Source organism: Myodes glareolus, chromosome 22 (assembly GCF_982192425.1).
Source record: "Myodes glareolus chromosome 22, mMyoGla1.1, whole genome shotgun sequence".
NCBI classification, from domain to species: Eukaryota; Metazoa; Chordata; class Mammalia; order Rodentia; family Cricetidae; genus Myodes; species Myodes glareolus.
In genome coordinates this window covers 35,561,199-35,588,779 of record NC_142047.1, presented here as the reverse complement: position 1 = coordinate 35,588,779, position 27,581 = coordinate 35,561,199, and the positions used below count along the sequence as shown (strand labels likewise).

The 27,581-nt window shown below is 50.9% G+C and overlaps 1 protein-coding gene across 1 annotated transcript; it reads right to left on the bottom strand.

Annotated features, from left to right (window-relative positions):
* Positions 1–93: 93 nt before the first annotated feature.
* Slc12a4 (solute carrier family 12 member 4) lies at positions 94–22,551 on the bottom strand. The gene is made up of 24 exons (XM_087900232.1): positions 22,381–22,551; positions 17,185–17,279; positions 15,682–15,813; positions 11,979–12,125; positions 11,789–11,843; positions 10,379–10,509; positions 8,264–8,505; positions 7,910–8,124; positions 7,193–7,357; positions 7,014–7,112; positions 6,753–6,810; positions 6,251–6,425; positions 5,838–5,956; positions 4,207–4,305; positions 3,833–3,952; positions 3,453–3,557; positions 3,054–3,222; positions 2,382–2,577; positions 2,098–2,267; positions 1,885–2,016; positions 1,700–1,807; positions 1,043–1,227; positions 777–910; positions 94–661 (listed from the first exon to the last, which is right to left on the bottom strand). The coding sequence occupies exons 1-24, from the start codon at positions 22,493–22,495 to the stop codon at positions 570–572; spliced, it is 3,258 nt and encodes a 1,085-aa protein (XP_087756358.1). The 5' UTR covers positions 22,496–22,551; the 3' UTR covers positions 94–569.
* Positions 22,552–27,581: the final 5,030 nt, after the last annotated feature.

The window sequence follows — 27,581 nt, the reverse complement described above, 5'->3', positions numbered from 1 at the left end:
GGGGCATAGCCTTAGGGATCTGGCTCTAGGTTTGGGTTCAGTTTAGTCTTTCTTCCCTTGGCGCCACGGGAAAAAGAGCTGGGGCAGCAGGAGGCCCAGAAGTACACAATGTTTTATTGAAAAAAGTCAGGCTCAGCTTGGCCAGCTCCATTCCACTTGGCTTGATGAGGGTCTCTGTCCACAGCGGCCTGAGCCAGGTCTTCCAGCAACTCAATTTCCCCTCTTATTGTCCCTCCCCTCTTCTCTGATGATGACATCCAAACAATAAATATACAATAAATAACGTTCCTGGGCCAGACTGGGACTTCAAATCCCATATCGACCCTCACCAGTCTTCTCTAGTCAGGATAGGCCTATACTGGGATATGGGAAGGAAAAGTCCCTACATCCCCCAGGGTCCCACGGGTCCTCGGATCCATTTCAATCGCCAGGTCCAAGCTTGGTTTCCCAGGAGACCTAGCAAAGCTGGTCCAGAGCAAGGCTGGGCAAAGCAGAACTGGCAAGTAGGTGTAGGGGTGGGAACTGTTGTCCTAGACACCCCAACTCCAGGCCACCAGACTCCACTGGCCTCAGGAGTAGATGGTGATGACTTCACGGCCACCTCCACGCACCAGCAACACCCGTTCAAGGCCCTCAGTTAGCACTTCAAGGAATTCCATGTCTGCAGGGTATCAGGTCAAGGAGGCAGCCACAGGTCCAAGACCACCTCCCACCCACCCGTGGGCATCTCAAGGAGAGGATAGCACCCCACTGTCAGCCTTTACACAAAAGGATACAGTTTTCATCACCCTCGCTGTTCTTAGGGGGGCCAGGCATGTTCAGCAGGACCAGGCGGGCATCGTGGGAACGAGTGACAATGACTTCATTGAGCTTCACAGCAGTGTGCATGCGCCTCACGTTGGACTGATCCCTGCAGACACAGCAGTTGATCACAGGCTACGGAGAGCTACCTAGCAAAGGGGTCTCTGTCCCCGGCCCATCTGCACAGCTTGCCTGCTCCCACTCTTCCTCCACTCCAGACCTCAGCATCGTTTGAACTCACGGCTTTATGTGCACCAGCTCCCGGAAGTTGTCAGGGGCATGGCTGGGGTCCCAGGGCTCAGGCATGTACTTGTCTCTGGTCCACGTCATCTGGATCTTGTCGGTCCCCGTTGCAGACTCGTCTTCCTCATCTGAGTAAAGGCTCTCTAGCCGCAGGGCTGAGTGTCTGTCCTTGACTAGCTGGGCCTGAGGACAACCACGGTGTATCCTCGGTACTCTGGGAAAATGGGGGCCTGGCTGGCCCAGCATGATCACCCCGCCTCTAGGATATAGGCACTGATTGTTCTGGTTCAGGTGGAGCAGGTGAGGGTTTTTGTTTGTTAGTTTAAAACAAGCTGGCCTCTTGCCTCAGCCTCCTAGGTACTGGAATTACAGCCATAAGCCACCATGCCCAGCTTTTTGTTTGTTTGGTTTTTGTTTGTTTTTTGAGACAGGGTCCCACTATGTAGCCTAGGTTTTTGGCCTAGAACTTTCTGTGCGGAGTAGGCCAGCCTTGAACTCACAGGAATCCACCCGTCTTAACCCCCTGAGTGCTGGAGCTATGGATATAAGCCATCATGCCAGGTCAAATGAGTCATCCTGATACCTCCACCAGACAACCGTTCTTCAAAGGTGTGATCCGGCCATGTCCCAAGCCTGAACCAGGGCAGCCATTTACCTCTCGATCCCGCTCGGTTTTGGTCAGCCTCATCTGCCGCAGCATCTGAGACCGCTGCTCCATCATCAGGGTCCGCTCATAGGTATACGCAGAGATGTCACTGTTATGCTGGAGAGAGGGGAAGCCATGAGGACCAGGCTGCAGGACCCTGGATCCTCGGGGCCAGGGCAGGACAGGCAGCTCACCATCTCGACCACCTCCACTTCAGCTTCCAGGCGGAGGTGATACAGGAAGATGGCTAGATCCTTCTTCATCTGGATACTGTTGTCATCCATCTGGGCCACGGTGAAAATGCGCATCCGGCACTTCCTCCACACCTGCCGCAATGAAGCGGTTCAACCACACCTGGCTTCCCAAGAGCCCAGCTGCCCTCACCCATGCCCAACCAATCGGCACACCTTATGCTGGCGTAGCAGGAAGGGCAAAAGCATGAGCATGCCTCCATCATGCACGATCCACCACACATCAATGTGGCCCTCCAGGTAGCGCTCGTGGTTGCTGGGGTAGAAAGCTATGTTCTTTGGCACCAGCAGGGCCAGGTGGGCAGCTGTGGTACAGCGCACAGTGTCTAGGGAGGAGGGTCACTGCTGACTGCCAGCCTGTGACCCTCTGGTCTCTGCCACCTCACTTTAACCCTGGCCCTTGGTCCCTGGCCCAGCTTAGATGCCAGACCCTCACACACCAATAAAGGTCTTCCAGGCACGTGGGTCCTCACTCTGTCGCCAGCCATAGGGCCAGCCCAGCACCACGGAGTTATGTCTCATGCCGCCCAGGCCGCAAGACTGGATGAGGTGGGCCAGTCCCTCTCGAACCTTGCTGGCCACCACTACCTGGCAGAAGCCTTTAACTTTCTCAATCTCCATCATGTTCTTGATTGTCTGTGGGGAATACAAGAGCATCAAAAGGCAAGGACCACCAGTTTCCACCCCAGTTGGGATCCCTAACAGGGGAGACCTTGGAGCAAGCTGCCGCCCACAGGTTCTATTTTCTGAATTGTATGCATTTTATGTGTGTGCTAATGTGATGTATGTATGTGAATGTAAATACAGTGCAAATATATGACATCATATGGACGTCAAAAGACAACTCTTGGGAGTGGGTCTCATCAGAAACCTTGTAGGGTTTGGGAATCAACCTTAAGTCTACATGTGAATGTCTCTACCCCAAGGTGTTTGCCAGCCCACAGGTCAGGGTTTCCAGGTGGGACAACTATACTCATTCAAGCTTGAAGACAGTGGCTGTGTTGTCCATCTGGTTGGCCATAGTGACCCAGACTGGTTCCCTCCCATATATGCCTGCTGCACCCCAATCACCACTGATTTGGCTAAGCTGTCTTCCCACCCCTGGCCATTACCTGCTCAGCAGCCTGGGCTTCACCATAGCTCTCTAAGAAGCTGCCCTGGATGACGGAGCCAACGATTGTCAGGCCCTTCCCAGCCTTGAGTTGGGAGGCAAAGGTGAGAAGGCGAGGGTACTTCACATGAAGGTCTTCGTCTAGCTTCAGCAGCACCAGGAGCTGAGGCCTGCGGTGGTCAGAAGTCGGTAGCCTGAGATGAGGGCCTGGCCTTTCCCAAGAGTCCTCTGCTTTCATTCTCAGAATCTGGACTCCCACAGGTTTGGGAAGCACAGAGGCAAGGACTCAGCAAGCAAGAGGGTACCTCTTATAGACTCTGGGGTTGAACTCTAGGACCTCCCACCCTCGGCATTCCCTAAGAATCCTGAGATGGCCCTGCAAGTCAGGCCATGAACTTACCGCCAGTTCTTGGTATGCGGAGGCCCTTCTTCCAGCCTCAGCAGGGCATAGCGCGCGGCGCTCAGGGACAGGCCTCGAATCCCATCGCCCCACTCCTTCTCAGCCCTACAGATGCCACCACAAGACACTGAGCCCCTGGTTCCTTCCCTCCCCCTCTCCCCCTCCCTCTTCTGCATGTTAAGTGAATACTTTACTGTGGAGCTGCACTCCTAGACTGGACTCAGGGGTTTCTATGTGAATACGGGCTGAAGGAAGGCCAGGTCCCGAATCACAGCCCCTAACTACAGGCCACCCCAACACTCAGCCCATTCTAACTGTTCAGGAGGCACAGGCAGAGCTGTCCAAGCAATTGCCAGGCTGGCCAGCAGCCCTTCACTCACCCTTGGTACTCGATGTACTTGTAGATCATGCCTGCAATGAGCATGGCGACCAGGGCATAGTACCAGGAGGACACAAACATGAGAGCCAGGCAGAGACTCATGCCTAGAAAAGACAATGCCCTGGGCAGGCGATGAGAGGGTAAGAATGGGGAATCCAGGCCATAGTCTGTCCCATACTCTGGTGGCCCTTACAGGTCCCAAGTCACAAGCTGAAATGTGAGAAGCAGGTCAAGTGTGCAGTCAGAGAATCCCCCTCATAGTATTTCAGGAGCAAAGGCCTGGGAAACTCAGACGTCCTCCAAGAAGGGTCTCATGGCTTCCCCAGTAGGGCCAATTATCAAGGGACTTGCCCCAGGGATCCAGCAGGCACTCACCAGTGATAGTATTTGAATCGGGGCCGCCAGTTGGGGGTCCTCAGAAGCGTCTGCACAGCACAGGCCAAGTTTACAAACAGGTAACACATCAGAAAGAACCTGCAGGACCAGGAGGCAGCTGGAGCACAGGAGCTTCCTTGGTACCTCTAGGCACCTGAAAACAGGCTACACCTGACCCAGAAACAACCCACACCACGGCTCCTATCCCCCAGGTCCCCACTCCTATGGCCTGATGCAGATGGCAGTATCGAGAAAATGCCCTGAGAGCCAAGTGGTAGAGGATGGGGAAGTGTTCACCAGCAGAGCAGGTGAGAAAGGAGCCAAGTCCAGGTATAATGAGTGGAAGGTTGTAAGAGGCCCGTGTCAAGGAATGCCAGGGGACACTCCATGGGACAGAATGGGGGCTGTCAGGAAAACACGACAAAGACCATGCAATTTTGTTCTGAAGAGACGGGCTGCTGCGCTGCATATGGAATTAGGACATGGGCAAGGCAGGCTGTGTGAGCCCTTCTGAGGAGTCAGCTAAGGAAGAGAGGGGACAGGCTGTCAAGCGTCATCTGCAGTGATGAAGAGAATGGACAAAGGGAGGGAGATATCAGGGGGCAGGAACTCCCATGGGGGAGTAAGACCCAACATGGGACTGCCAGCAAGAGTCACATGACAGGGCTGGAGAGATGGCTCAGAGGTTAAGAGCACTGACTGCTCTTCCAGAGGACCAGAGTTCAATTCCCAGCAACCACATGGTGGCTCACAACCATCAGTAATGAGATCTGGTGCCCTCTTCTGGCCTGAAGGCATACATGCAAGTAGAACACTGTATACATAATAAATAAATAAGTCTTAAAAAAAAAAAAAGAATCACACGACAGAGGATGCCCTATTTCCTTTAGTTTAGGCAAGAGAGACACCACTCTAGATACCTACAGCAAGAATAGCTTAGCTGAGCGGTAGTGGCGCACACCTTTAATCCCAGCACTCGGATCTCTGTGAGTTCGAGGCCAACCTAGTCTACAGAGTGAGTTCCAGGACAGGCTCCAAAGCTACACAAAAAAATCCTGTCTCAAAACCAAGAATCAAACAAAACTAGGGTGACAGAACCCCTGGGGACAGGGCTGGAGGCTGCTCAGGATGAAGGCAGCCCTATCAGGTCTGTAAGCTGAGTGTGTGAAGCAAGCCCCTTTATAACTGAACAAGTAAGGACCATCAGCCGTGGAGCAGAACCCCAACATGGGTACAGGTGAGTATAGAAACCAAACTGCCTCAGAGATCCCTAGGAAGCATGCTGGCCACCACACCTGAAAGGCATGAGCACACTCATCTCCTCAGCTTACAGGACACTAAAAATAATGATGGGGCAGCGATAGCTTGGCTAAGGCAACCCAGGTGCTTGCCCTCTTCAAAGTGGGCATCTGCTGCCCTTCTGTTCTAGGAAGGCTCCTACCATGGGCATAGATAGGGTCTGTTGGCTTCTTCAGCCTCTGTGGCTGTACCAGGCTGGCTTCTGGGTAAACAGACCTGCCAGCTCCCCCTTAGCCCAGCCCATCTCCCAGTGGCACCCTAGACACCAGGCAGGACCAACGGGAGGTGCTGGGGTCCTTGGCTGATGAAGGAGGTGCCTTTCCCCAGCTCACATGGACAGAATGGGGGCCACCATGTCCAGGGAGGCGATGAGGATGCCCAGCTCAGCGATGAGTGCGGTCAGGAGGAGTGCCCACGTTGGCTCGCCATTTGCTTTCCCATGGCCAAACACCTGCAGGATCAGAAAAGGAGCTGCTCCTACCACCTCCACTGCCCACACCTGCAGCCCCAGTCGTCCCACTGGTCCCAGCCCCATAGTTTCTCCAGCTCTGCCTGCTCTGGATGAAGCACAGACAAGTCACAGACTCTGGGTCTAATCAACACTGCTAACAGCAAACAGGGTCAGAGGAGCTCTCAGCAGCTCCTTGTGGATGGCTGCCAAGGCCTGGGCCAGTGTAGCTAGACACGCTGCATCTGAATTTGCCCCTCCCCTTGCCAAGGCTGCGGGGCACACAGGAGGGCTTACCCGGAGGAAGGGGATGATGTTATCCTTGGCAATGGCTTGCAATAAACGTGGCGCCCCAGTAAGGCTCTGGAGGCCAGCACCACATGTTGAGAAGAAGGAGCCGACGACAATGACCCAGGGCGAAGGCCAGGCCAAGGTGCCCACCACCAGGTTCCTGCTGACGCCATCACCATACCTGCAGAGGCCAGGCTCAGACCGTGCTCCTGATGAGAAGCCCTCCAAGCCCTGGGTGGGACCTCAGGAAGAAAGGCTGAGAGGAAGGACTCTAAATGCTGGCGGAGACCACTTGCCAGCCCTGAACTTTACATCTTTGCCCTTTAACTCATCCTGATCGTAACATCATCATCATCTCAGAGGCAAAGGTCATGGAGGGTCCTGACCTACCTGGTTACACAGATTTTTACTAGAGTCAACTGCCTGAGATGTGTGGGGCCATGGGTGGTGAGGGATGGGCTGGAGCGAGGGCAGAAAAAGCCGACAGGGAGGGGCACGGTTCACTCACTTGTCCCGGAGCACGACACCCTCAATGCAGGCGCCAAAGAGAATCACACTGCTGAAGTCTGGGCTGTATTAAGGAAACTAGGTGTCTACCAAATTGTAGCCCCAATTCATTCCCTGCACAGTGTCCTAGAGACCTTCCCAGCCATAGCCTTGACCTGCAGACATCAGAAGGTCCCGTGGTGTGTCCGCACACACTGCCTGGTGACTTACGTACACAGAAGTCCCCCCTGACACCTGCCCTACCATGCCTGGGGAAGGATACACACAAGTGAAGTGGTAACAATGGCCAGGATGGTCCCCACTGGGATAGACTTCTGGGCATCACGGAGGTCCCCGGAGCGGTTTGAGCCAGCCATGATGCCTCCAAAAAACAGACAAGATTCCCTCAGGGAGTCTCCAGAATTTGGGGTAGGGCTAAGCGTGTGGGCATGAAGACCTTACCTGTTACAGAAGGGAAAAAGATGCCAACCAGCACAGTGAAGGATGTGGCAATGTCAGCCACCACATACAGGGACAGGTTCTCCTTCAGGCCAAGGGTGTCTGTAGAGGGCAGACCATGCTTCTCCACGACCTCACCCTTCTCCAGGTAAGTACTCCAAAGGTTTTCTGTAGAGGGAGGAACATAAGCACTACAGCACCACTGAAGTCCCCAGGGAAGTCTGGGGCAGCCCAGCAAGATCCTGCAGATGCAGGGGAGCTCGGGGAATTCTGGGGACAGTCTTAGCACAGTGATTATGGAGTCTTCCATAGGACTGCTTTGGCCAGAGAGGATGCTGTCCTGTTAGAACTATAACAGATAAAGGTGACCGAACCTTCATCAGCCTGGACCTCACTACTGCCTGACTCCCAGACAGAGGCCCTTTATGATTCTTGTGGGAACATCCCCCACTGCATCAGGGGCTGGTAGCCAGGCAAAAGGGAATGCCAGAACTTTACAGGGTTCACTGTGGGCCTGGGATTTTGGCCAAACAGGCTCCGTTCACCCTAAATTCAGCTACAAGGAGCCAGGCTAAAAGGACACCACTGAGCAGGGAAAGCCGCCAAGCCTGCCCCGCCTGCCTTGATCTGGGCATACAAGGACAGCTCTGTGTTTTGCTTTGCTGCTCAGCCTGGGGACTGAGGGTACGGTGGGCTTAGGAGACCAGAGGGAGGACCCACCCTGGAGCACACCAGCAGCTGCCCCAGGTATGCCAGGGATTTCGGTCACGTTGTTGAGCAGGAAGTAAGGGTCACAGGAGTCAGCAGTAAGGTTGGAGCTATGGCAGAAGAAACTCCACAGCCGGGTGGCCACAGTCTCATTGTCCACCATAACCGTCTTGGCACAGATGTCAAACTGGTCCCAAGACAGGGTCCTATTGCCTAGCATGCATACCCTGCAGGGAGAGAAGCACTGGCACCTGCTCGGTTGGAGTCCCAGTTCGTTCCCACCCAGCAATCTGAGGGATATACAGAGCATCAAAGGCTTAGAAAGGATGCCAGTGTAATGGCTGGACAAATGCCCTAGCTACTTACGGAAACACAGGAGGGTCAAAAATAGACTTGATGCCTCCAGCGTAAATGGAAAGGATGGAGATGATCACACAGGCCAGGAAAAGTGAGGCAAATTTGTTCACATACTTGACACCAACAAACACCACCAGTGTCATAAAAGTCAGGAAAATGGTCCCATACACTCGCATGTTATTCAAGGTGGCACTTGACACATCATGAGTGCCCGACGGGTGAAAGATGGCAGCTGGTGGAGCAATGTAGGTCTGCAACAAGAAGACAGAGCTCCAGCTCAAGGCTTCGTTCTGGGGGGTGAAACCGTCGTTCGGTTTTCTTTATAAAGTGTGTCTACAAGAACCCAACCGTAGAAGACCAATGGTGTATGAAATGTCCAGAAGAGCAAATCCACACAGAGAGAGAACACAGACTAGTATCTGTTAAGGGATGGGAAGAAGGGAGATTGACTAATTACTAATGAAGTTTCTCTTAGAGTAATGAAGATGTTCTAAACTGATTCTGGCAGTGGTTACATCCCCTGAGCATCCTGAAAACCAAGAACTTTGTACATTTTCTTTCTTTCTTTCTTTTCTTTTTTGACAGTATCTCACTATGTAGCTTTGACTGTTCTGAAACTCACTGTGTAGACCAGGCTGCCTTTGAAGCCATAGAGATTCACTACCTCAACCTCTTGAATACTGCGATTAAAGGTTGTACCTTCACACCCAGCTTTTATACACACACACACACACACACACACATATATATATATAGAGAGAGAGAGAGAGAGAAAGATTTTGCTATGTAAGTCAGACTGACTAAACTTACAATATCCTGCCTCAGCCTCCTGAGTTCTAATGTTAAAGGAAAAACATTTAAGCCGGGGTGGTGGTGGTGCACGCCTTTAATTCCAGCACTCGGGAGGCAGAGGCAGGCGGATCTCTAGGAGTTCAAGGCCAGCCTGGTCTATAAGAACTAGTTCCAGGACAGGCTCTAAAGCTACAGAGAAACCCTGTCTCGAAAAACCACAAAAAAAAAAAAAAAAGGAAAAAAAGAAAAATCATTTATTTATCAGGTTGGAGGTCAGAGTATGATTTGCAGGAGCCGGCTCTTGCCTTCCATCATGTGAGTCCCGAGGACTGAACACTAAGTCATTCACTGGCCCGAGCTGTACACTTTTTGAATGGGTAATGAATTACTTGCCATGCATGTTGTAGTTCAACAAAACCAGTATTGAAAGAAAGGGAAGGCAAGGAATGGAAGAAAAGGAGACAGACACAGATGCCAACCTGTGGAAGGAAGGGCCAAAAAAGACACGGTTTGAGGAACTAAATAAAGGTGGTATCAGATTATACCAGTAACCCAGAGAACAAAGTAAACCTCCAGAAACCATATAATTACATGGTTGAGTAAAAAAATACAGTGGAAAAGGGACACAATTCCTTACAGATAACATCTCCTCCCAAATAACATAAGAAACGTGAGAAACAGGAAATAAAAACTCAGATCTAGACAAAAAGTCCTGGCTTCTGGCTGGTAGTACCACACAGTATCTCTAAACATCTATTCTCTGGATCTCCAAGGGGGCACCTGTCACCCTGTGACACTCTCCTCATGTCACCATGCTTCCCCCACGGTTTCTCTCCCATTGGTGTAAGTCATTCATTGGTGAGTAGGGGTCTGGGTCTGAGACAGCACCCATGGGATTCAAGGGTCTCCAGATAGCAATCTATGGCTGTTCACTCTGATTTAAGGACAAAGAGAAAATAGATCTAAAGAATCCCGGCAGGCACAGAGTCTGGGGGAGCAGCTGTCAGGGCCCACAAAAGTCTAGGAGGCAATCTCTCTGTCACCATCCAGATCAGCCCAATCCAGCACTTGGCAGACCCCGGGCCATGGCCCAAACAGTATTTGGATAGGAGGAATAACCAGGCTAAGCTGAAGGCAACCAGGCCTCTTTCCTGCTTGGCCCAAACTAGCACAGGTGTAAAGGGGAAACAGATCTGAGCAATGACCTTCTCCCTTGAGGCCTCCCATCAGAAAACCCCACACCCTGATCAGGGAAGAGGGAAGTACTAACAGCCTCTAGAGTCTAGAGAGACTGTTCACCACTAGTATTAACCGAGGCTTTGCACAACTCACCAGCAAGATCTCAATGGCCCCTAGGATATACATGGCCGCTGCAAATGTGGTCCCCAGGTAGAAGCACAGGCCCACGGCACCTCCAAATTCTGGTCCCAGCGAACGGGAAATCATGAAATAGGAGCCACCAGCTATGATGGAGAAAGTGTACACAGGTCAAGACTGGTTCTTCAGTGAGATCTCCCTCACAGGGAACCTGCACAGCCACCCAAAAGAACAAAGACTGTGCTTCTCTTTAGCAGACCAGGGCAGCACCAGCGTCTTGTCCAGGCCTGCCCCGACTCTTGGCTTCTATCAGGATCTAGCACCCGTAGAAGGTGGGCAGTCAACAAAGAACACAGAGACAGTGGCCCAACACTGCCATTAAGTCCTCAATGGTGAAAGTCTAATAACAGGCATCAAAAAATACAAAAGTGATCAGTTTCTTTTATGTTGCAACCCCACCTTCAGGACTCCCCTAAAAGAAAAATCAAGGTGTCTCAGACTGTCATGACAATACAACGGTATGGGCGGGGGAGGCTGATGTAGTGGCATATGCCTATAATCCCAGCTCCTAGAAATCAGAAGCAATATCACTTCAAATTCAGAGCCAGCCTGGATTACATAGACAGTTTCTGGCCAGCCAAGGCTAGCTACATGGTGAGACTCTGTCTCAAAAGACAAAACAAAACAAACAAATAAACAAAAAACCCAAAAAACAAAAACAAAATACAACGTTGAAAATGAATCTACAAACAGGAGATGATTCCATAAACTGGTTATATCCTAGCATAAAGTAACCTGCTTTCAAGAAAATTTCCAGACTTGGGGAAATGCAAATTGTACACACATAGAGAGAGAGACTAATACTTTGTAGCACCTAAGACCATGCACTTTCAAAAGCAATCAGCAATAAACTCAGTCAGCGTGGTGAGGTTATGGGTACTTTTGATTTTCCATTCCGCTTCCTGATCATTTAAGCTCTCTTATAGTAAATACACATTGTTCTTTCTTGGGAAGGGTGCACTACTTTTATATTGACAAAACACAACAGCAGGGGCTGGAGAGATGGCTCAGAGGTTAAGAGCATTGCCTGCTCTTCCAAAGGTCCTGAGTTCAATTCCCAGCAACCACATGGTGGCTTACAACCATCTGTAATGGGGTCCGGTGCCCTCTTCTGGCCTGCAGGCATACACACAGACAGAATATTGTATACATAATAAATAAATAAACATTTTTTAAAAAAACAACACAACAGCAGCTTCAAATTCTGTTGAGCAGAAAAGCTACCAGAGGGCACTGTCTTAGAGTCAAGGATGGGCCCCTACCAGAAAACTCCCTGGGAAGGAGGGGTAAAGGAGGACAGCAGGCAGATCTAGGTAGATTTGAGCCATGTTCCTTGCAACGGGCCCACAGGTGGCATTTACTCACCTGGAACCACACCATTGGTGGCAATGGCACTCATGGAGATGGCTGTCAGCAGGGTCTGTAGGAAGGAAGGCCTGGATGAGCAGCTCAGCTGGGTGGGCTCTGGGGAGCAGTACGGCCCGGCCCCAGACACTCACACAGCAGCAGCAGATGACGGCCCGGCCCCAGCCCGGCTCCGGCCCCAGACACTCACACAGCAGCAGCAGATGAGCACTATGAGCAGAGACTGCAGCACGCCAGCCGTGCCCACCATCCAGGTCAGCCGCAGGAAGAGGATGACCCCAAAGATGTTCTGCAGGCAGGGAAGGTACACTCCCATGAGGGTGCCCATGCTGGGTGCCTAAATGGGCAGAAGGGGAGGGGGCACACGGCATCAGAGAGGTCCAGATATGCCACAGGAAGGAGCACCTAGTCACTCAGCAGCCTCTATGCTGGGGTCCAGTGGAGCACAGGAGGCAGCAGCAGAGCTAGGCTATTTCTACAGGCTCTCCCATAGGAAGACTGCTCAGACTAGGAAGGTATGAGACCTGATTTTTCTTTTCTTTTTCTTTTGTTTTGTTTTGTACCTGGTTGACCTGGAACTCTCTATGTAGACCAAGAAAGTCTGGAACTTCTAGTGATCTTTCCGCCTCACTCAGTCTCCTGTGTGCTAGGATTATAGACGTACGCACGATTTATGGTTCTCCTCTTCTTGGTTTTTGCTTTTGGAAACAGGTTCTCACTCTTTGGTCAGGCTCGCCTGGGATTTACTATGTAACCATGCTGACCTCAAACTTGTGGCGATCCTGTCTCAGCCTCTGGGGTGTTGAGTACACTGACTGCCACACCTGGCTTCCAACTTCTGCTCAACTTCTGGGAAGTGAAGACCACCTGGCAGGCCTCATTATACAAGTCAAAGCTTAAAATGTTGTTGCTGCCCTCCCTCTTTCTGATCCCCCATCTCCAGCTTAAGTAGACAGAATTCTGCCTTGCTGGCCTCGAGGCTGCTTGGATACTAGCCTGCTTTGTACCAGTCCATCAGGCGCCTCCCATGCCTGCCAACCTCTGAAAACCAAGTCCAGTGCCATCATTCCTGCTGAAAATTCTCTGCACTGCCCTCTAATGGAGTGTGGGGCATTTGGTCCAGACTCCTCGGCTCTGGCCACTGGACATAGTCCATCACCTCCCTTGTCAGGCCCAGTTTTGAACTACATTCCCTGGACTATATACTAGTATATCCATGACCACCATATTTAGTAGACTTGGCTTGTGTGATGGCTATTCCTGGTTGTCGACTTTACAACTGGTATTAACAAAAACGCAAATGGCTGGGCACACCTGTGAGAGATTTTCTTAATTAAATCATCAGAAGTGGGAAGATCCACTTCTAACTCAGATCTCTGTGGTGGGAAGATCCACCTTTAACCTGGGCCACACCTTCGGCTGGCAGACTATGTAAGGACATGGACTAAAGAAGCTTGCTCTCTCTTTGTTCGCTTGCTCTCTCGCTAGCAAGTCCATTCCTTCACTGGCATTAGAGCCTGCTTCTTCAGGGTTCTAGCATACACTGAAGACCAGCTGAGACATCCAGCCTCGTGAACTGAACAACTACTGGGTTCTTGGACTTTCTATTGCTAGACAGCCATTGTTGGACTAGCTGGACCGTAGCCTATAAAGCCAATCTAGTAATCCCTTTATATATATATATACCCACATATATACATATGTATATGTATATGCATTCCTATTCTTTATAACATATATTATATTATATATTCCTATTATTTATAATATATATATTCAGTATATATATTCTTTAAGTTCTGTTCCTCTAGAGAACCCTGACTAACACAGTTGTTTACTGTTTTAATAACACCAGGCCCAACAAGTCCACCCAAAGTGCTCCTGAACCCAGTGAGTGGGGCCTTCTAAATCCCTTCCTGCTTTGGAGTCTCACAGACAGAAGTCAGGCTTTCTGAGAGCAAGCGAGAAAGCTCTAACATACAGACCGGCAGCTTCTCAACTCTGGAAGGGCAGGTGAGGGGCTACCCAGGAGGCCATGACAGAGGCTGTGTGTGCAGAGGCAACACTTGAGAGCATCCACAGAACCCCAGCAAATCCTCCTCTGCCCTGAAGCTGGGCCTTGGGCCTGAGGATCTTCAAAAGAGCCTGAGTAAGAACAGAAGCTTGCGTATGCCATCCTGCACAAGGCTGTATAGGTGAGAGATAAACCTTATTCTGGGTTCTGGTGCCCTTCTCAGAGGACACCACCTACTGGATGGTGGTAGTAGCGAGAGCTCCTATTCTTATCCCCAGCCTAGGCTGAGTCACTCTAAAGGGCAGTGTGGGAAAGGGCCGGGCAGGAAATGCTTTTTGCATCCCTAAATAACCCCTGGCAGTCTCAGAAGGTCACTGGGTTAGAGCAGAAGTGGCTGCCAGAGAGAAGAGGCTGACTTTCAGTCCTGGCATAGTCTGGTTGGAGGAGGCCCACTCTCCCTGATTCAAGCCTTCTTTTCTGAGGCCCGTGGCTCCCTAGCTCCTATTAGATTTAGCCAGAGTCCTCGCTCCATGGGTCAGCTGTGGAGCTAGGACTGTTAGTTATCTTCTTACACCATTATTATACTAGGATGGGGTAAATGGGTGGCTGAGCATCTTCATGGGCTCCTAATTAAGCTCAGGACCAGGGCCCCTTACTAACTCAGGTTTCTCTCCCACAGGCCTTTCTTGGCTTTTTTATTCCCAGTCACCAGCTCCCAGGCATTGCCCAAGGATTCTACTAGTACCAAGCAATACTCTGGAAGTTGAGACTGCTCCTATGTAGGGCTGGGTAGGGCTGACTAGAAATAGGCAGAATTCTCACTATCTTTTTTGTTTGGGTAGGGATGACTAGAAACAGGCAGAGTTCTCGCTATCTTTTTTGTTTGCTTGTTTTTCAAGACAGGGTTTGTCTGTGTAGCCCTGGACTTCCTGGAATTCACTCTGTAGACCAGGCTGGCCTTGGACTCAGACCCAGGGTGCTGGGACTAAGGGCACATGCCACCACCGCCTGGCTGAATTTTTGCTGTCTTCGTTCAGAACATGCCAACAAAATCAGAACCAGAAGAACAAGGTGGAGTCAGGTCTAGACCACCTCAAGATATCAGCTGCCCTCTCTGAAGAGGGGGCTGACTTCCATAGGCAGAAGGTAAAGGACACACTTTAGCTTGGCTTACTTTCCTGGACCCACCTCAGCAATGCCCACATCTCCATAAGCAGGTCTGAAGCCAGTAATCTGGTTTATTTCAACCACGAATTACTTTGGTTTGTGTTTACTGCCAAGGAGAATGTGGTAGCGGGCTCAGACCCCTGTTCCTTTCAAGCACAGCTGCTTGCCCAGACAGCTCTGGGAATGCCAAGGTACAGCCAATCTGCCTACGTTAGCCCCTCTGGGAATGCCAAGGTGCAGCTAATCTTCCTGCGTTAGCCCCTTTAAAATCACCAGGACTCTGGGTGTGCACCACCAAGCCCAACTTCCGTCTCAAAGCTTTTTCTGTGAAAATAATATTCTAGATCCTGGGTTTGCTCTTTGATCCGCCTGCCTCTGCCTCCTGATATTAAAGGTGTCCACCGCCACGGCCCAGCCAACCTGGGTCCACTCTGAAAACAATGTCTCATCTGCCAACAGTTAGGAACAAGGAGCTACCGCTCCTCCTGTTGCTTTTGAGGTTCCTTTGGCCCTCTGCTCCCAGGAGCTCCTCCTTAGCTCTTAGCCTTTGACGTCTCCTTCAGCTTAAGGCACTCAGTTCTCACCCTCCATGCCATCACCCACTGGTCCAGGTATGCTCAACACCCCAGAGGGAAACATCTATTTCCAGCATCTAATTCCATGGCAATCTGGTTCCTCAGATGTCAGTGTCTGCTGACACTGACTTGCTCACCTTGACAGCTCTCCGACGGGCACCTTCCCCGCTCTCGGCTTCCTCATGTTCCTTGGCTCCTTGGGTGAGGTTGGTGTAGCTGACAAGCTTGCCCAGGAGAGATGACACCTTTGGCCGTATGTCCAGTTCCTCCTATAAACAGAGCCACGGGGCAAGATGGCAATGGGCCAGGCCAGCGTCAGGCTACCTGTGTGTAGCCAGCAGCCCGGCTGCTGGCCTAGTGCCAAGCCCTGAAGCAGGCCCGGACTTGATCCCAGTTCTTGCCTGGGGAAGCCCAAGCCAGCTAGCTGGGCAGGTGTGGGCACCACACCCCAGAAGGCAGCACTCAAAGGCCCAGCGGCTGCTTCTCTCTGCCCCACCTTGGCTGTAATCACTGCCAGCTCATTTGTGAAAATCACCCGCCTCAGGGGAGAAGGAAGGGCAGGCCCTGCTGGCAGACAGACAGATTGTACACTTCATCCTGCCTGCTTGGCCACTTTGAAGCTATGGCTGGGTCTCTGGGATTCACGTCTATCTTAACACACACGTGTGCGCACATGTGCATGCTCACTCACACACACACACACACACACACACACACCACCCAGGTTACATCCGGAAAACCGAGAAAGACAAAAGAGGGATAAAGGGACATCCGGGACAACTGTAATCCATTAGTTGTCTGAGCCCTGACCTGTCTGGTGTCCTCAGGCCCTAGTCTATGAAAATCATACCTCAATCTCCAAGGGAGGATGTTTGTTATCTGCCCTCCCCCCCCCCCCCCCCCCCCGCTTCTCTTCAGGTGGGGACAGATCACAGGACTTCTAGCACTCAAGGGGTCGAAGGCTTCCCTGCCACTGTGGCCTTAGCACTGTGACTTTACCACCTGCTGTGATGCTCCCTGCCACCTTTCTGACCCTGGAACACAGGGAGTCTGGCTGGGAGTGATGAGAGACGATGGAGGTTCTCTGGATGTGTGCAGACTGAGAAGCCTACATTTCTTGGCTAGGAGGCAGATTAATGTACAGGCTCAGAGTTTAGGAATCTGAACCGCGTCTTAAGTCCAGATCTTATTTCTCAGCTTGGGTCTGCAGAGAAAAAAAAATCCCGCTGAAAGGCAGAGATGTGGGAACCTTTCCAGAGAAGTGTGCACCATAGCTGCAGCTACGGAGGGCAGAGCGAGCGAGGAGGAAAAACAGGCCTCTGTAACCAGAGGGGAACGGGGTCAGAAGAGCCAGCAAGAAATGAAAAGAAAGATTCTATCCACAGCAGACAGCAGGGCCACAGGGTGGGAAAAGCCCGGGAATGGAGAGGGAAGAAAGTGTGAGGAAGTAGTCGCTTTGGTGAGGGGCACAAGGAACGCAAAGGCTCTGGGATGGCAACAGAGGTAGGGTTGCAAGGGTCTCAGAGGACAGTGTGCGTCAAAGGGCCAAGAGAACCACAGCCTGGCTTAACTGAGCGGTCTGGAGAAGCCCCTGCCAATCACCCACCTGTCCACCACACCCGAATGGCTCCCCCAGATACCTCAAACAGTGCCAGGTTCCTGTCATAGTAATCACTTCCTCTGGAAGCTTCCAAAGGGCAAAGGAAAGGGCTGTTCTCTCTGTGGTTACTCTGTCCTGTGGAGAGAGAGGGAAAGTGAGTTGCTGCCTCCCTGGGTACCAGCCTATACCCCACCCCAGACGGCCACAACCCACAAAACAGCGCTGCACATCTTAGCCAGGAGGCTGAGAAGTCACAAAAACACCATCTCTCTAAAACACTTTTGGAAGCCATAGCTTTCAAGTAACCCTGACACACACACACACGAAAGAAAGAAAGAAAAAAAAAAGGATGGGCGGTGGCGCATGCCTTTAATCTCAGCACTCGGGAGGCAGAGGCAGGCGGATCTTTGTTAGTTCGAGGTCAGCCTGGTCTACAAGAGTTAGTTCCAGGACAGGCCCCAAAGCTACAGGGAAACACAGTCTCGAAAAGAATCAAGAGAAAAAAAAAAAAAAAAAAAAAAAAAAAAAAAAAAAAAAAAGGACCATAAAGAAGGCCCCAGGAATCAAATCTCAGGAGGCATCATTCTCTGTAGAGGAGTCCACATTTCCACACTAGCGCCAAGTGTACGTGAAGGGCAGGGTCTGTTGAGGAGGCGGGGTCTGCCCAGAACCAACGCTGAGACCCCACCTTCCTTCTTCCCACAGATCTGTAGCCAGACACCAATCTGCCATCCAGGAAGATGAAACCACACAGAGTGCCTTCCGCTGCCATGGCCCAACTAGGGGCCAGATAGCTACCCCACCATGCACCGCGTGAGGTGTCCCGGAGGGTAGCCCAGAGCATGCTGGGAGACGGGGCCAATCTCACATGGTTACACAAGGAGCCAGAAATGGCCATTGGGAAAGCCAGGGCACAGGATGAATCTTGGATTGAGCAGAAGCTATGTAGGAGCATGAACTGCAGTGGGGGTGGGGGTGTCATCCGTCGGCCAGATCCAAAAGGAATCACTGAGTTTAGGAGTCCGAGGGTTCCGGTTTGCTCCAGGACAGATTATGAGGCCTACTGCAGGCTCCACTCACTTCTCAGGCCGGTGAAAATGTGCCTCATCAACCAGAAAACCTCCTAGCAAGGAGGGAGTCTGCGCGCCTTCATTTTCTGCTATGTGTCGGGATGAACCCGCAAACTCATGGAGCACTATGGCGAATGCTGTACCGAAGGGCCACCACCACATTCTCCAGCCCCTCTTCCTCTGAGGCTGGGTCTCACTGTAGCCCAGGCTGGCCTCAAGCTCGTGTCGATCCTCTTGCCACATCTTCTTAAGTATTAGGATTAAAGATATAAGCACCATGCTCAGCTCTCACACCCCCTTTTTTTTTTTTTGTATATGTGGTGTGTGTGTGCAAACATGTCTATGTAGAATGGAGACCAACGCCAACATCAGGTGTATTCCTTTCTCACTAGTCACCTTATTTTTTGAGACAGGGTCTCTCACTAAACCTAGAGCTCACCAATTCAGCTAGACTGGCCTGTTAGCAAGCTCCAGGATCCTCCTGGCTCTATCTCCCCAGTGCCAGAATCACAGAAGGTGCATGTGCCTGGCACTGTACACCTGGTTCTCTGCCTACATTTGGTGATCTGTAGACCAACGGCAATGTAGGTCAATGCCAAAGCAGCAGTCATTTCAGTCCACCAAGTAGCATTAAAGCCTGGTGGGGTCAGGTAGCTCCCCAGACACTCGGTGGCATTTGTGACTTCCATGCTCATTCATGAAGAAGGAATCATGAGGAAATAAATGTCAAAATTCAGCCACGGTTGCCATCTCCATCGACAGCTCTTCAGTTGACAACAGAAACAACCGCCACCACAACAAGACAGAACAACACAACAGAAATGAGAACAGCAGCTCGTCTTCCTGCCTGCCTGCCTTGCCCACTAGGAATTTCCATAAATTTATCCCTCAGATGCGGCCAGCATTTACTTAGTGTCGGTGCTTGCCCTCTCCCTCTGGAGCCTTGCGGAGAGCACTTTCATTGGAGAGCACTTTCATTGAGTATTTCAGATCCCTTTGTGGAACGAGGCTGGAGATAAACGTAAATGATTCTCAGTGCACACAATGCTGGCTGGCCCACCTCAACCGTTTCTAAGAACAATGGACGATTATTTAGAAACTGTAGATCGGTGGTTCTCAACTTCCTAATGCTGCAATCCTTTAATACAGTTCCTCATGATGTGGTGACCCCCAACCTGAAAATTCTTTTTGTTGCTACTTCATAACTGCCGTTTTGCTACGGTTCTGAACCATAATGTAAATATCTGTTTTCCGATGGTCTTAGGTGACCCCTGTGAAAAGGGTCGTTTGATCCACAGGTGGAGAGTCATTGCTGCAGACCTAAGCACGGTGGCACAAATCTGTAATCCTTGACCCTGTGAGGCGGTTGCTGGGAAAGCGTGAGTTCAAGGTCAATCCGGGCTACTTAGTGGTTTCTAGAGCAGCCTGGGCTGCAGAAGGAAAACAAACAAAACAGCCAAAGGACTAGGAATGTAGCTCAGTGGAAGAGTGCTTGCCTATTACGCTCAAATCCCTGGGTTCAATCTCCAGTACCACATAAAATTTGTGTTAAAAAGAACCAAAAGAAAAACTTCTACAAACTGCTGAGCAAGTACACACTAGTGACCCCTCTATGACCCAGCTGACCCCTTGTCCCTACAACCATCACTCGCAGATGGCTTGGACATTCGAGAGGCTGTTTCTATTACCTGACCTGGTGTATGTCATTTACCTTCTTCCAGGAAGAAGACAAGGCATGATTGTGTAGTGAAGAGGGCCAGACCTGGGTCCAAGCTTGGGAGATGAGCTGTGGGTCCCCTTTTCACACTTTAGATCTCAGTCCATTTAGGGGGTACTCTGGGATAGATTAAGATACCTCAGCATAGAAATGACCTCTGGGATATGTAGTTTGGCCACTGTGTGCATACCCCAGCCTCTGGGTGTTTGGAGGGTCAGCAATCTGGCTTGAGTTCCTGCCCCTTGCCCTGTGTGACCCAAAGGAAACTGCTTACTCTCTCCGTACTGCTATCATCGTCTGTGAAGTAGAGGCAGGAACTCCCTCTTCCAACTTCCCTGATGCATCAGAAAAGGTTCTGTCTGGTCTCAGACACGGGCAGGCACTTCTTAGATTCCACAAATCCTCATTTAAGGACCCCTCCCGTAGGATATGAGAGGGTCTAAACAGTGCCTCAGATCTGTATTCCCCTAAACTTCAAGCTACCTGCCCTGGCCTCAGCTATTCCAAAAATTCCAGGGCAGGTTTAGGCATGCCTGCCTGCCAGGCTCAAGTTTTTCAAACATTACCTGAGACCCTCAGAGAACCAGACACAATTCAGGCCCGGGGCGTCCTGTGAAGCACACAGGTGTGTTCCTACCAGCAATTATAAAAGTCCCAATGGTAGGGAATGACCTGGGTGACATTATTGGTCCCTACAAACATAGCATCTATCTACAATGCCCTTCCTTGACCTTCCGATTCCTGCCACAGCCCACCTAGATGAGATGGCCTACTTTTGCCCCTCAGGGTAGAGGTGTGAGCTTTAAGTTGAGGGGTTCCAGGAGAGCTGGGCCTAAGATAGTTCTGTGCTCTCTGACCCTTTGCTATACCAGTTAAGAAAAAGCAAAATCACTCACCAGGGTGCAGGGTATCCCCCATGCTGCAAACACAGCCACAGTCTGGATGAAAAGGAGTAAGAGGAGGAGAAGAAGAAGGGGGTGGGGTGGGAGGAGGTGGCCTAGCCTGGAGGGACCTGGCCGGACTCAGCCAGCAGCCAGCATAGCTCCAGGTTACTCCGGTCACCCTGTGAAGGACCAAGGCGGGGCCAAGGCTTAGCACTGCCCACTGGTCCAGGCTAATGATGTGGCTCAGCACATCATCTGGGGACAGACATCCTTCCAGGCCTAGGGGAGGAGGGAAACTGTTCTGACTCCTTGCACCAGGATAGAGGCAGTCAGGGACATTGGGCCTAGGGTTACTTACATACAGCTGTGAAGTCTGACAGATCTCCATGACCTCTGGCAGCCCAAGCCCCTGGCCTGTGCCACATCTACACGTGGCAGACAGGTGACACTGCCATCATTCACATCAGACACAGGCTACCCCAAGCACGTCACCACTTCGGACCTATCAGACAGCCTCTGATAACATCACCCAACACAACACACATTTCCTACACGTTTCTGTGACTGTCAGTCCCAGACATCATAGACATTTGTTCTATCAATCATAGCATCACGCTCCTCACTGGCAGCCTTGCTGGAAACAGTAGCCATGAGGATGTCCTGACCTGACCCTGCCTTCACCCTGCCATACTCTCTGCCTCACACATGTATTTGCATCATGCCTACACAGCTCCACGGACACATATTCCCACGGACGGTCACATTCCAAGTGTGTGCCAGGACTGGCCTGGAGGATCCCTCCAGGGTGGAAGATGGAGAAAGGAACACCGCAAGAGGGGAAGGGTTCGCCTCCATGGCCAGCCCTAGGTTAAGGCCCTGCACTTTCACATCCGGGTTTGAATCCTACTGGGAACCAGTTACATAACTCTTCACCACCTCTCTTCACTTCTTCCTAAGTGCGAGTAACAGAACCTGTCCCATGGGGGAGGCTGGAGGATTAGAACGAGCCGCTTCATGTACAGTGCCTAGACAAGCTTGGCCCCGTGTAACTGCTTCCCAGAAGCCATGAAGTACCTACAGATCTACATCAAGGCCAAGAGAGGCCCTTCAACGAGCACACCCTTCGCTCCTACCCGGCCAGAGTACAGGGGTGGGGGGAGGACAAGAGAGGGGCGGTGAGTCACAGGGGAAGAAAGGATAACTCTCAAAAGGATGGGGGCGATTCACGGAAAGCGAGGAAGCTGCAACCCAGGCTTCCGTTGAGCCTGGTCCGGGCCCGGGACGCGCGTTCGGCACCATCCTGAGCGAGGCAGCCTGCTGGCCGGTCTCCCCGGGCGGCCACGTCTGCAGCCCCCGCCCGCGGCTCTCGGGGGAGGAGCTGGGGGTGCGGGCGGGTGGAGGATGACCTGGCTCAGGAGTCCCGGACCGAGAAGACTCATCGGTCTGAGTGCTCGTGGAGCAAGAAAAGTGGAGTCCCGCATGGACGTGCTCGCGCGCGGTCCGGCGGCGCGAGCGGGTCCCGTGTAGACGCCCCCAGTCCCGGCCCCGGCCGGGCGCACCCTCACCGTCCGAGTCTTCCCGCTCGGCGCGCTCCCCGTAGTCCACCCAACTGAGCCCCTCGAGGTTGTCATAGTCGCCGCGTCGCGGCCCGTCCACTGGCACCACGGTGAAGTGAGGCATCGCAGCGCGCGTTCGGGCCGCTGTCCCGGCCTCCAGCCCGCTGTCCCCGCCGCCCTGGGCCGCCCCGCCCCGCCCGCTCGCATTCCACCCCGCTGCGCTCACTTCCTCCACCCGCCCCCCGGGCCGCCCCTCGGAGGCGGGGAGCAGGAGGGGCTCGGGCCGGCTCCTCCCCGAGGCGGGGGGGGGGGGGGGGGGGGAGACAGGGTGGTGAGAGGACCCCAAGAACAGAGTACTCAGGCTGCTGGAGGGTTGGGTTCCTGTGTGACTTTGGTTGAGGGATTGCCCTCTCTGAGCCCTAGATGAGGGAAAGTCGTTTTCCACTTAATTTAGGGACTTTATGGCGGTAGACGGGGCGCAGGGTGCACGGGCTTTGGACTTGATGACTTTTCAATCACTTTTCTGTTACTTAGCGGGAAGGGAAGGCAGGGCCCGCCCAGTGTCTCAGTAGCCACCCCAAACATCCCCGAGTCGCTCATCACCCCACATACACACTCGTCGGTTTCCATCATTTCTCTCTCGTGTCTCTGTCTCGTCTCTCTCGTGTCTCTGGTAGTCAAATCCCCGCAGATGCACAGTCTCTGCCCTCAGTCCTGCTGCTGCAGCCTCTCCTCTTTAAGGCCACTACTCCCTCGGCAGAGGTGGCACCCACCCGGCCCTGTTTGACACTTGAGTTAAGCCCAGCTATCTCATTTGAAATTGCTCCTTCACAGCCTCGCCTCCTGGCGATTCTGCACCCAAGTCCTTTCCTTTCTTGGTGCTAACTTCTTTCACATTCAGATAACTTATCTAGTTGCCTTTACTTCAGAATTTTTATCTTTCTGGGTTGTCCTTTCGGCCTCTTTCTCTCCCCCCCCCCCCCCACCTTCTCTACTATCAGAAAGCCTCAGGGCTCATCTTTCTGGTCTATCTCCATTCTTCTCCCCCTTTCTGGCTTGGACGGCCTTTAAAACGTGGACTGATTGTAGGATCCGCGCCTTCTGACGGCCGCTGTCCAATCCCAGCTCGAACTCGGTGGGTGGGCCGGCCTGCTCAAGGTCTGGGAGCCCCGTAGGACCCTCCCCTCGCCTAGAGCAGTCTACCTTCTAACCCTGCTCAGCTTTTCTGGGCTGCTATCCGACCTCCCTTTCCTCACCCTTCAATACTTTCCAACCGGGCTTTTCTCTGCTCTCCGCATGCTTCACTCTCTGCCATAGAGACGGCTCAGTGTTTAAGAGCTTTTGAAGCTCTTAGGGCAGACCCAAATTCAGCTCCCAGTATCCACCCATATCAGGTGGCTCGCGACTGCCTGTAACTCCAGCTCCAAGGGATCCGATGCCCTCTGGACTCCTGCAAGCCAGCGTTCACACACACACACACACACACACACACACACACACACACACACACACCAGGCATGGTGACACTCATCTTTTTGTTTGTTTTGCTTTGTTTCTAGATAGGATTTCTCTGTGTACCCCTGGCTGACCTGGAACTTGCTTAGTAGACAAGCTGGCCTCAAACTCACAGATCTGCCTACCTTCCAAGTGCTGGGATTAAAGGCATGAGCCGCCACCACCCAGTGACAGCAAGGGCTCTTAAATGTCCAGTCATCTTTCCAGCACCTGGTACTCACCTTTAATCTGAGCACTAGAGAGGCAGAGGCAGGTCAGCCTTGTCTACCTAGTAAGTCCCAGGGCAGCCAGGCAGGGGGAGAAGAAGAGAGATAGAGGATTACAACAGAAATCCTAACAGCACCCGACTAATAAAAATCCCAGAAAATGAAATTAAACTAGATAAAAAAGTTGCATTCCCAGAACTCAGCAGAATGAGGAGGAGTTTGAGGACAGCCTGGGCTACATACAAACCCCTGTCTCAAAAAAACAGAAAGTGAGTTCAAGATGTAGATCAGTTGGTAGAGTGCATACTACATAAGACGGGGGGGGGGGGGGGGCGTAGGAAGTGGTGCTTGCTTGTAATCTCAGTATTTAGGCCAGAGGTAGATGCTGGAGGCTCAGAAGTTCAGAGTTATCCTTGGCTACATAGGGAGTTTGAAGCCGACCTGGGAACGAGCTTCCCAAACATTATACTAAGATAAAGACACTCAACATGAGTCACATAGCCTAAGATTCCAGCTGTAAGAAATACCTAGAAGTTGGGTGGTGATGGTGCACACCTTTAATTCCAGCACTCGGAAGGCAGAGACAGGAGGATCTCTGTAAGTTTGAGGCCAGCCTGATCTATAGAGTGAGTTCCAGGACAGGCTCCAAAGCTACAGAGAAACCCTGTCTCGACAATACAAAAAACAAACAAAACAAAACAAACTAAAACAAAACAAAAAAAGAAAAAGGAAAAAAAAAGAAATACCAAGAATCCACAGAGTCAAAAATCAGATTGGCAGTTGAGTGGGAATGAAGAGAGAAAGCAGAGAGTAATTGTTTAATGGTAGTTTCCTCTTATCATGACTAGAATATTATGGAACTTGGTAGAAAGAATGGTCATACAACCCGTGACTATACCAAAAGTTATTGGTGGTCTGGGGAGATAGTTTAGTTGGTAAGGAGCTTGCCTTAAATATTTAGTCTAGAATCACCCAGGCAGCAAGCCTCTGGGCACACCTGGGGGAGATTATCTACATTAAGATAGCCTCTAGTCATGCCTGTGAGGAGTTAACTAGTCTAGGACAATGGCAGTGAAGAGAACCACTTTAATTGTGGGCGGGGCCATTCTATGAGTTTCGGTCCTGGACTATGTCAGAAGAAAGCAGTGCTAGGCCTGGTGGCCCTCGCCTTTAATCCCGGCATTCTGGAGGCAGAGGTAGGTGAATCTCTGTGAGTTTGGGGACAACCTGGTCTATAGAGCAAGTTCCAGGATAGCCAGGACTGTTACACAGAGAAACCCTGTCTCAAACCACACACACACACACACACACACACACACACACACACACAAAGAAGAAGAAAGCAGATTGAATACTGTCATCCAGTTTCCTGTTTCCTGACTGTAAATGCATTGTGACCAGCTGCCTCAAGTTTCTCCTGCCCCTGTGACTGCTCTACCATGCTGGGCTGTACCCTGGAACTGTGAACTAAAGTAAATGATTCTTAAAATGCTTGTCAAGGATTTCCTCACAGCACAAAGGAAGTTAACAAGCACACCTTGCAAACATGAGGACCTAAATTTAATCCCCAGAAGCTATATTTTTAAAAAAAAATTCTGGGCGGTGGTGGTGCACACCTTTAATTACAGCACTTTGAAGGCAGAAGCAGGTGGATATTAATGAGTTTGAGGCCAGCCTGGTCTACAGAGTGAGTTTTAGGACAGTCAGACATAAACAAAGAAACTCAAAAGCAATAAATAAACAAACAAACTATGATGAGCTTTGGTCATATATAAGATATAATATAATAACATATAATATGTAATATGTATTATATTAATATAATAACATGTAATAACATATAATATGTAATATATTAATATAATTAATTTTTTTTTAAAAAAGCTGTGGGATTGGAGAGATGGTTCAGCAGTTAAGAGCACTGACTGCTCTTCCAGAGTCCTGAGTTCAGTTGTCAGCACCCACATGGCAGCTCACAACGGCTTGTAACTCCAGCTCCAGAGCATCTGACCCTCGCACCAGAGAACATAAAATAATAAAATAAATTAAAAAAAAAGAGAGAGAGATGCTATTTGAGACATCCAAAGCCTGCTGTAAGTGGGCTATTTTTTTTAAAGCATAGATATAAAAGGTTTTACTGTGTTGAATCCTAGGCATCTTCATTATGAGGGTTTGTTTATTAAGAAAAGAAAGTGGAAGTGGGCTACTGTGCTGTAGAAGGAAGCTCAGAGGCTGGGTGTTGTGGTGTGAATGAGAATGGCCCCTATAGGCTCATACATAGTTTTTTTTCTTTTTTTAAAAGATTTATTTATCTATTATGTATACAACATTCCTTCCATGTATGCTTACATACCAGAAGAGGGCACCAGATCTTATTATAGATGGCCGTGAGCCACCATGTGGTTGCTGGGACTTGAACTCAGGACCTCTGGAAGAGCAGTCAGTGCTCTTAACCTCTGAGCCGTATCTCCAGCCCCCTCATATATAGTTTTTTGTTTGTTTTTGTTTTTTGTTTTTTTTCAAGGCAGGGTTTCTCTCTATCGCAGTCCTGGAGACCCTGGAATTCACTCTGTAGACCAGGCTGGCCTTGAACTCACAGAGATCCACCTGCCTCTGCCTCCCTAGTGCTGGGATTCCACCTTGCCTGCCTAAACTCATATATTTGCATGTTAAATCCGCAGGAAGTAGAGCTGTTCTGGACAAACTAGGGGGTGTGGCCTTGTTAGAGGAGGTGTGTCACTGGAGGTGGGCTGAGGTTTAAAAAGCCCTTACCAGGCCCGGTCTTACTGTCTCTGCCTGCTGTCTCAGATCAGGAAGTAAAGCTTTCAGTTACTGCCCCAGTGCCGTGCCTGTCTGCTTCCCACCATAGTGAGGGTGGACTCTCTAAACTGTAAGCCAGCCCCCAGTTAAACGCTTTCTCTTAAATGTGTTGCCTTGGCCACAGCGTCTCTTTGCAGTAATAACACAGTAACTAAGACCTGAATTTGTTTTTAGGGGTTGGGACCTGAGCCCGGAGCTTCACCCATATTAAACCTATGTTCTACCACTGAGATACATACGAGTAATCTTGGGGTTCCTAATGACTAATACCTTTTTATATTATTACTGGAAATTTTGATATTTTTCTTGTAAAGTTTCTATTTAAACATCTTCCCAATGTCTTTAAAATGCTGTGCCCATGTATGTATGTATGACAGATGCATGCATGTGTATGCATGTATGACAGTGCAAGTGTGGCGGTCGAAGGACAACTTTCTGGTGTCATTTCTCTCCTCTGTTTTTCCAGGGGTCCTTGGGGTCAAACTTAGGTCTCCAGACTTACTTGGTTAAGTCTGATGGATAACCATACCAGCCCTGACTTTTTTTTGAGGGGGAGGACAGGATTTCTTTATGTAGCCTTTTAGCCTGAAACTCATTATGCAGCCAAGACTGGCCTGGATCTCAGAGAGACCCACTTTCCTCAGCCTCCAACTGGTACCATTAGAGGTG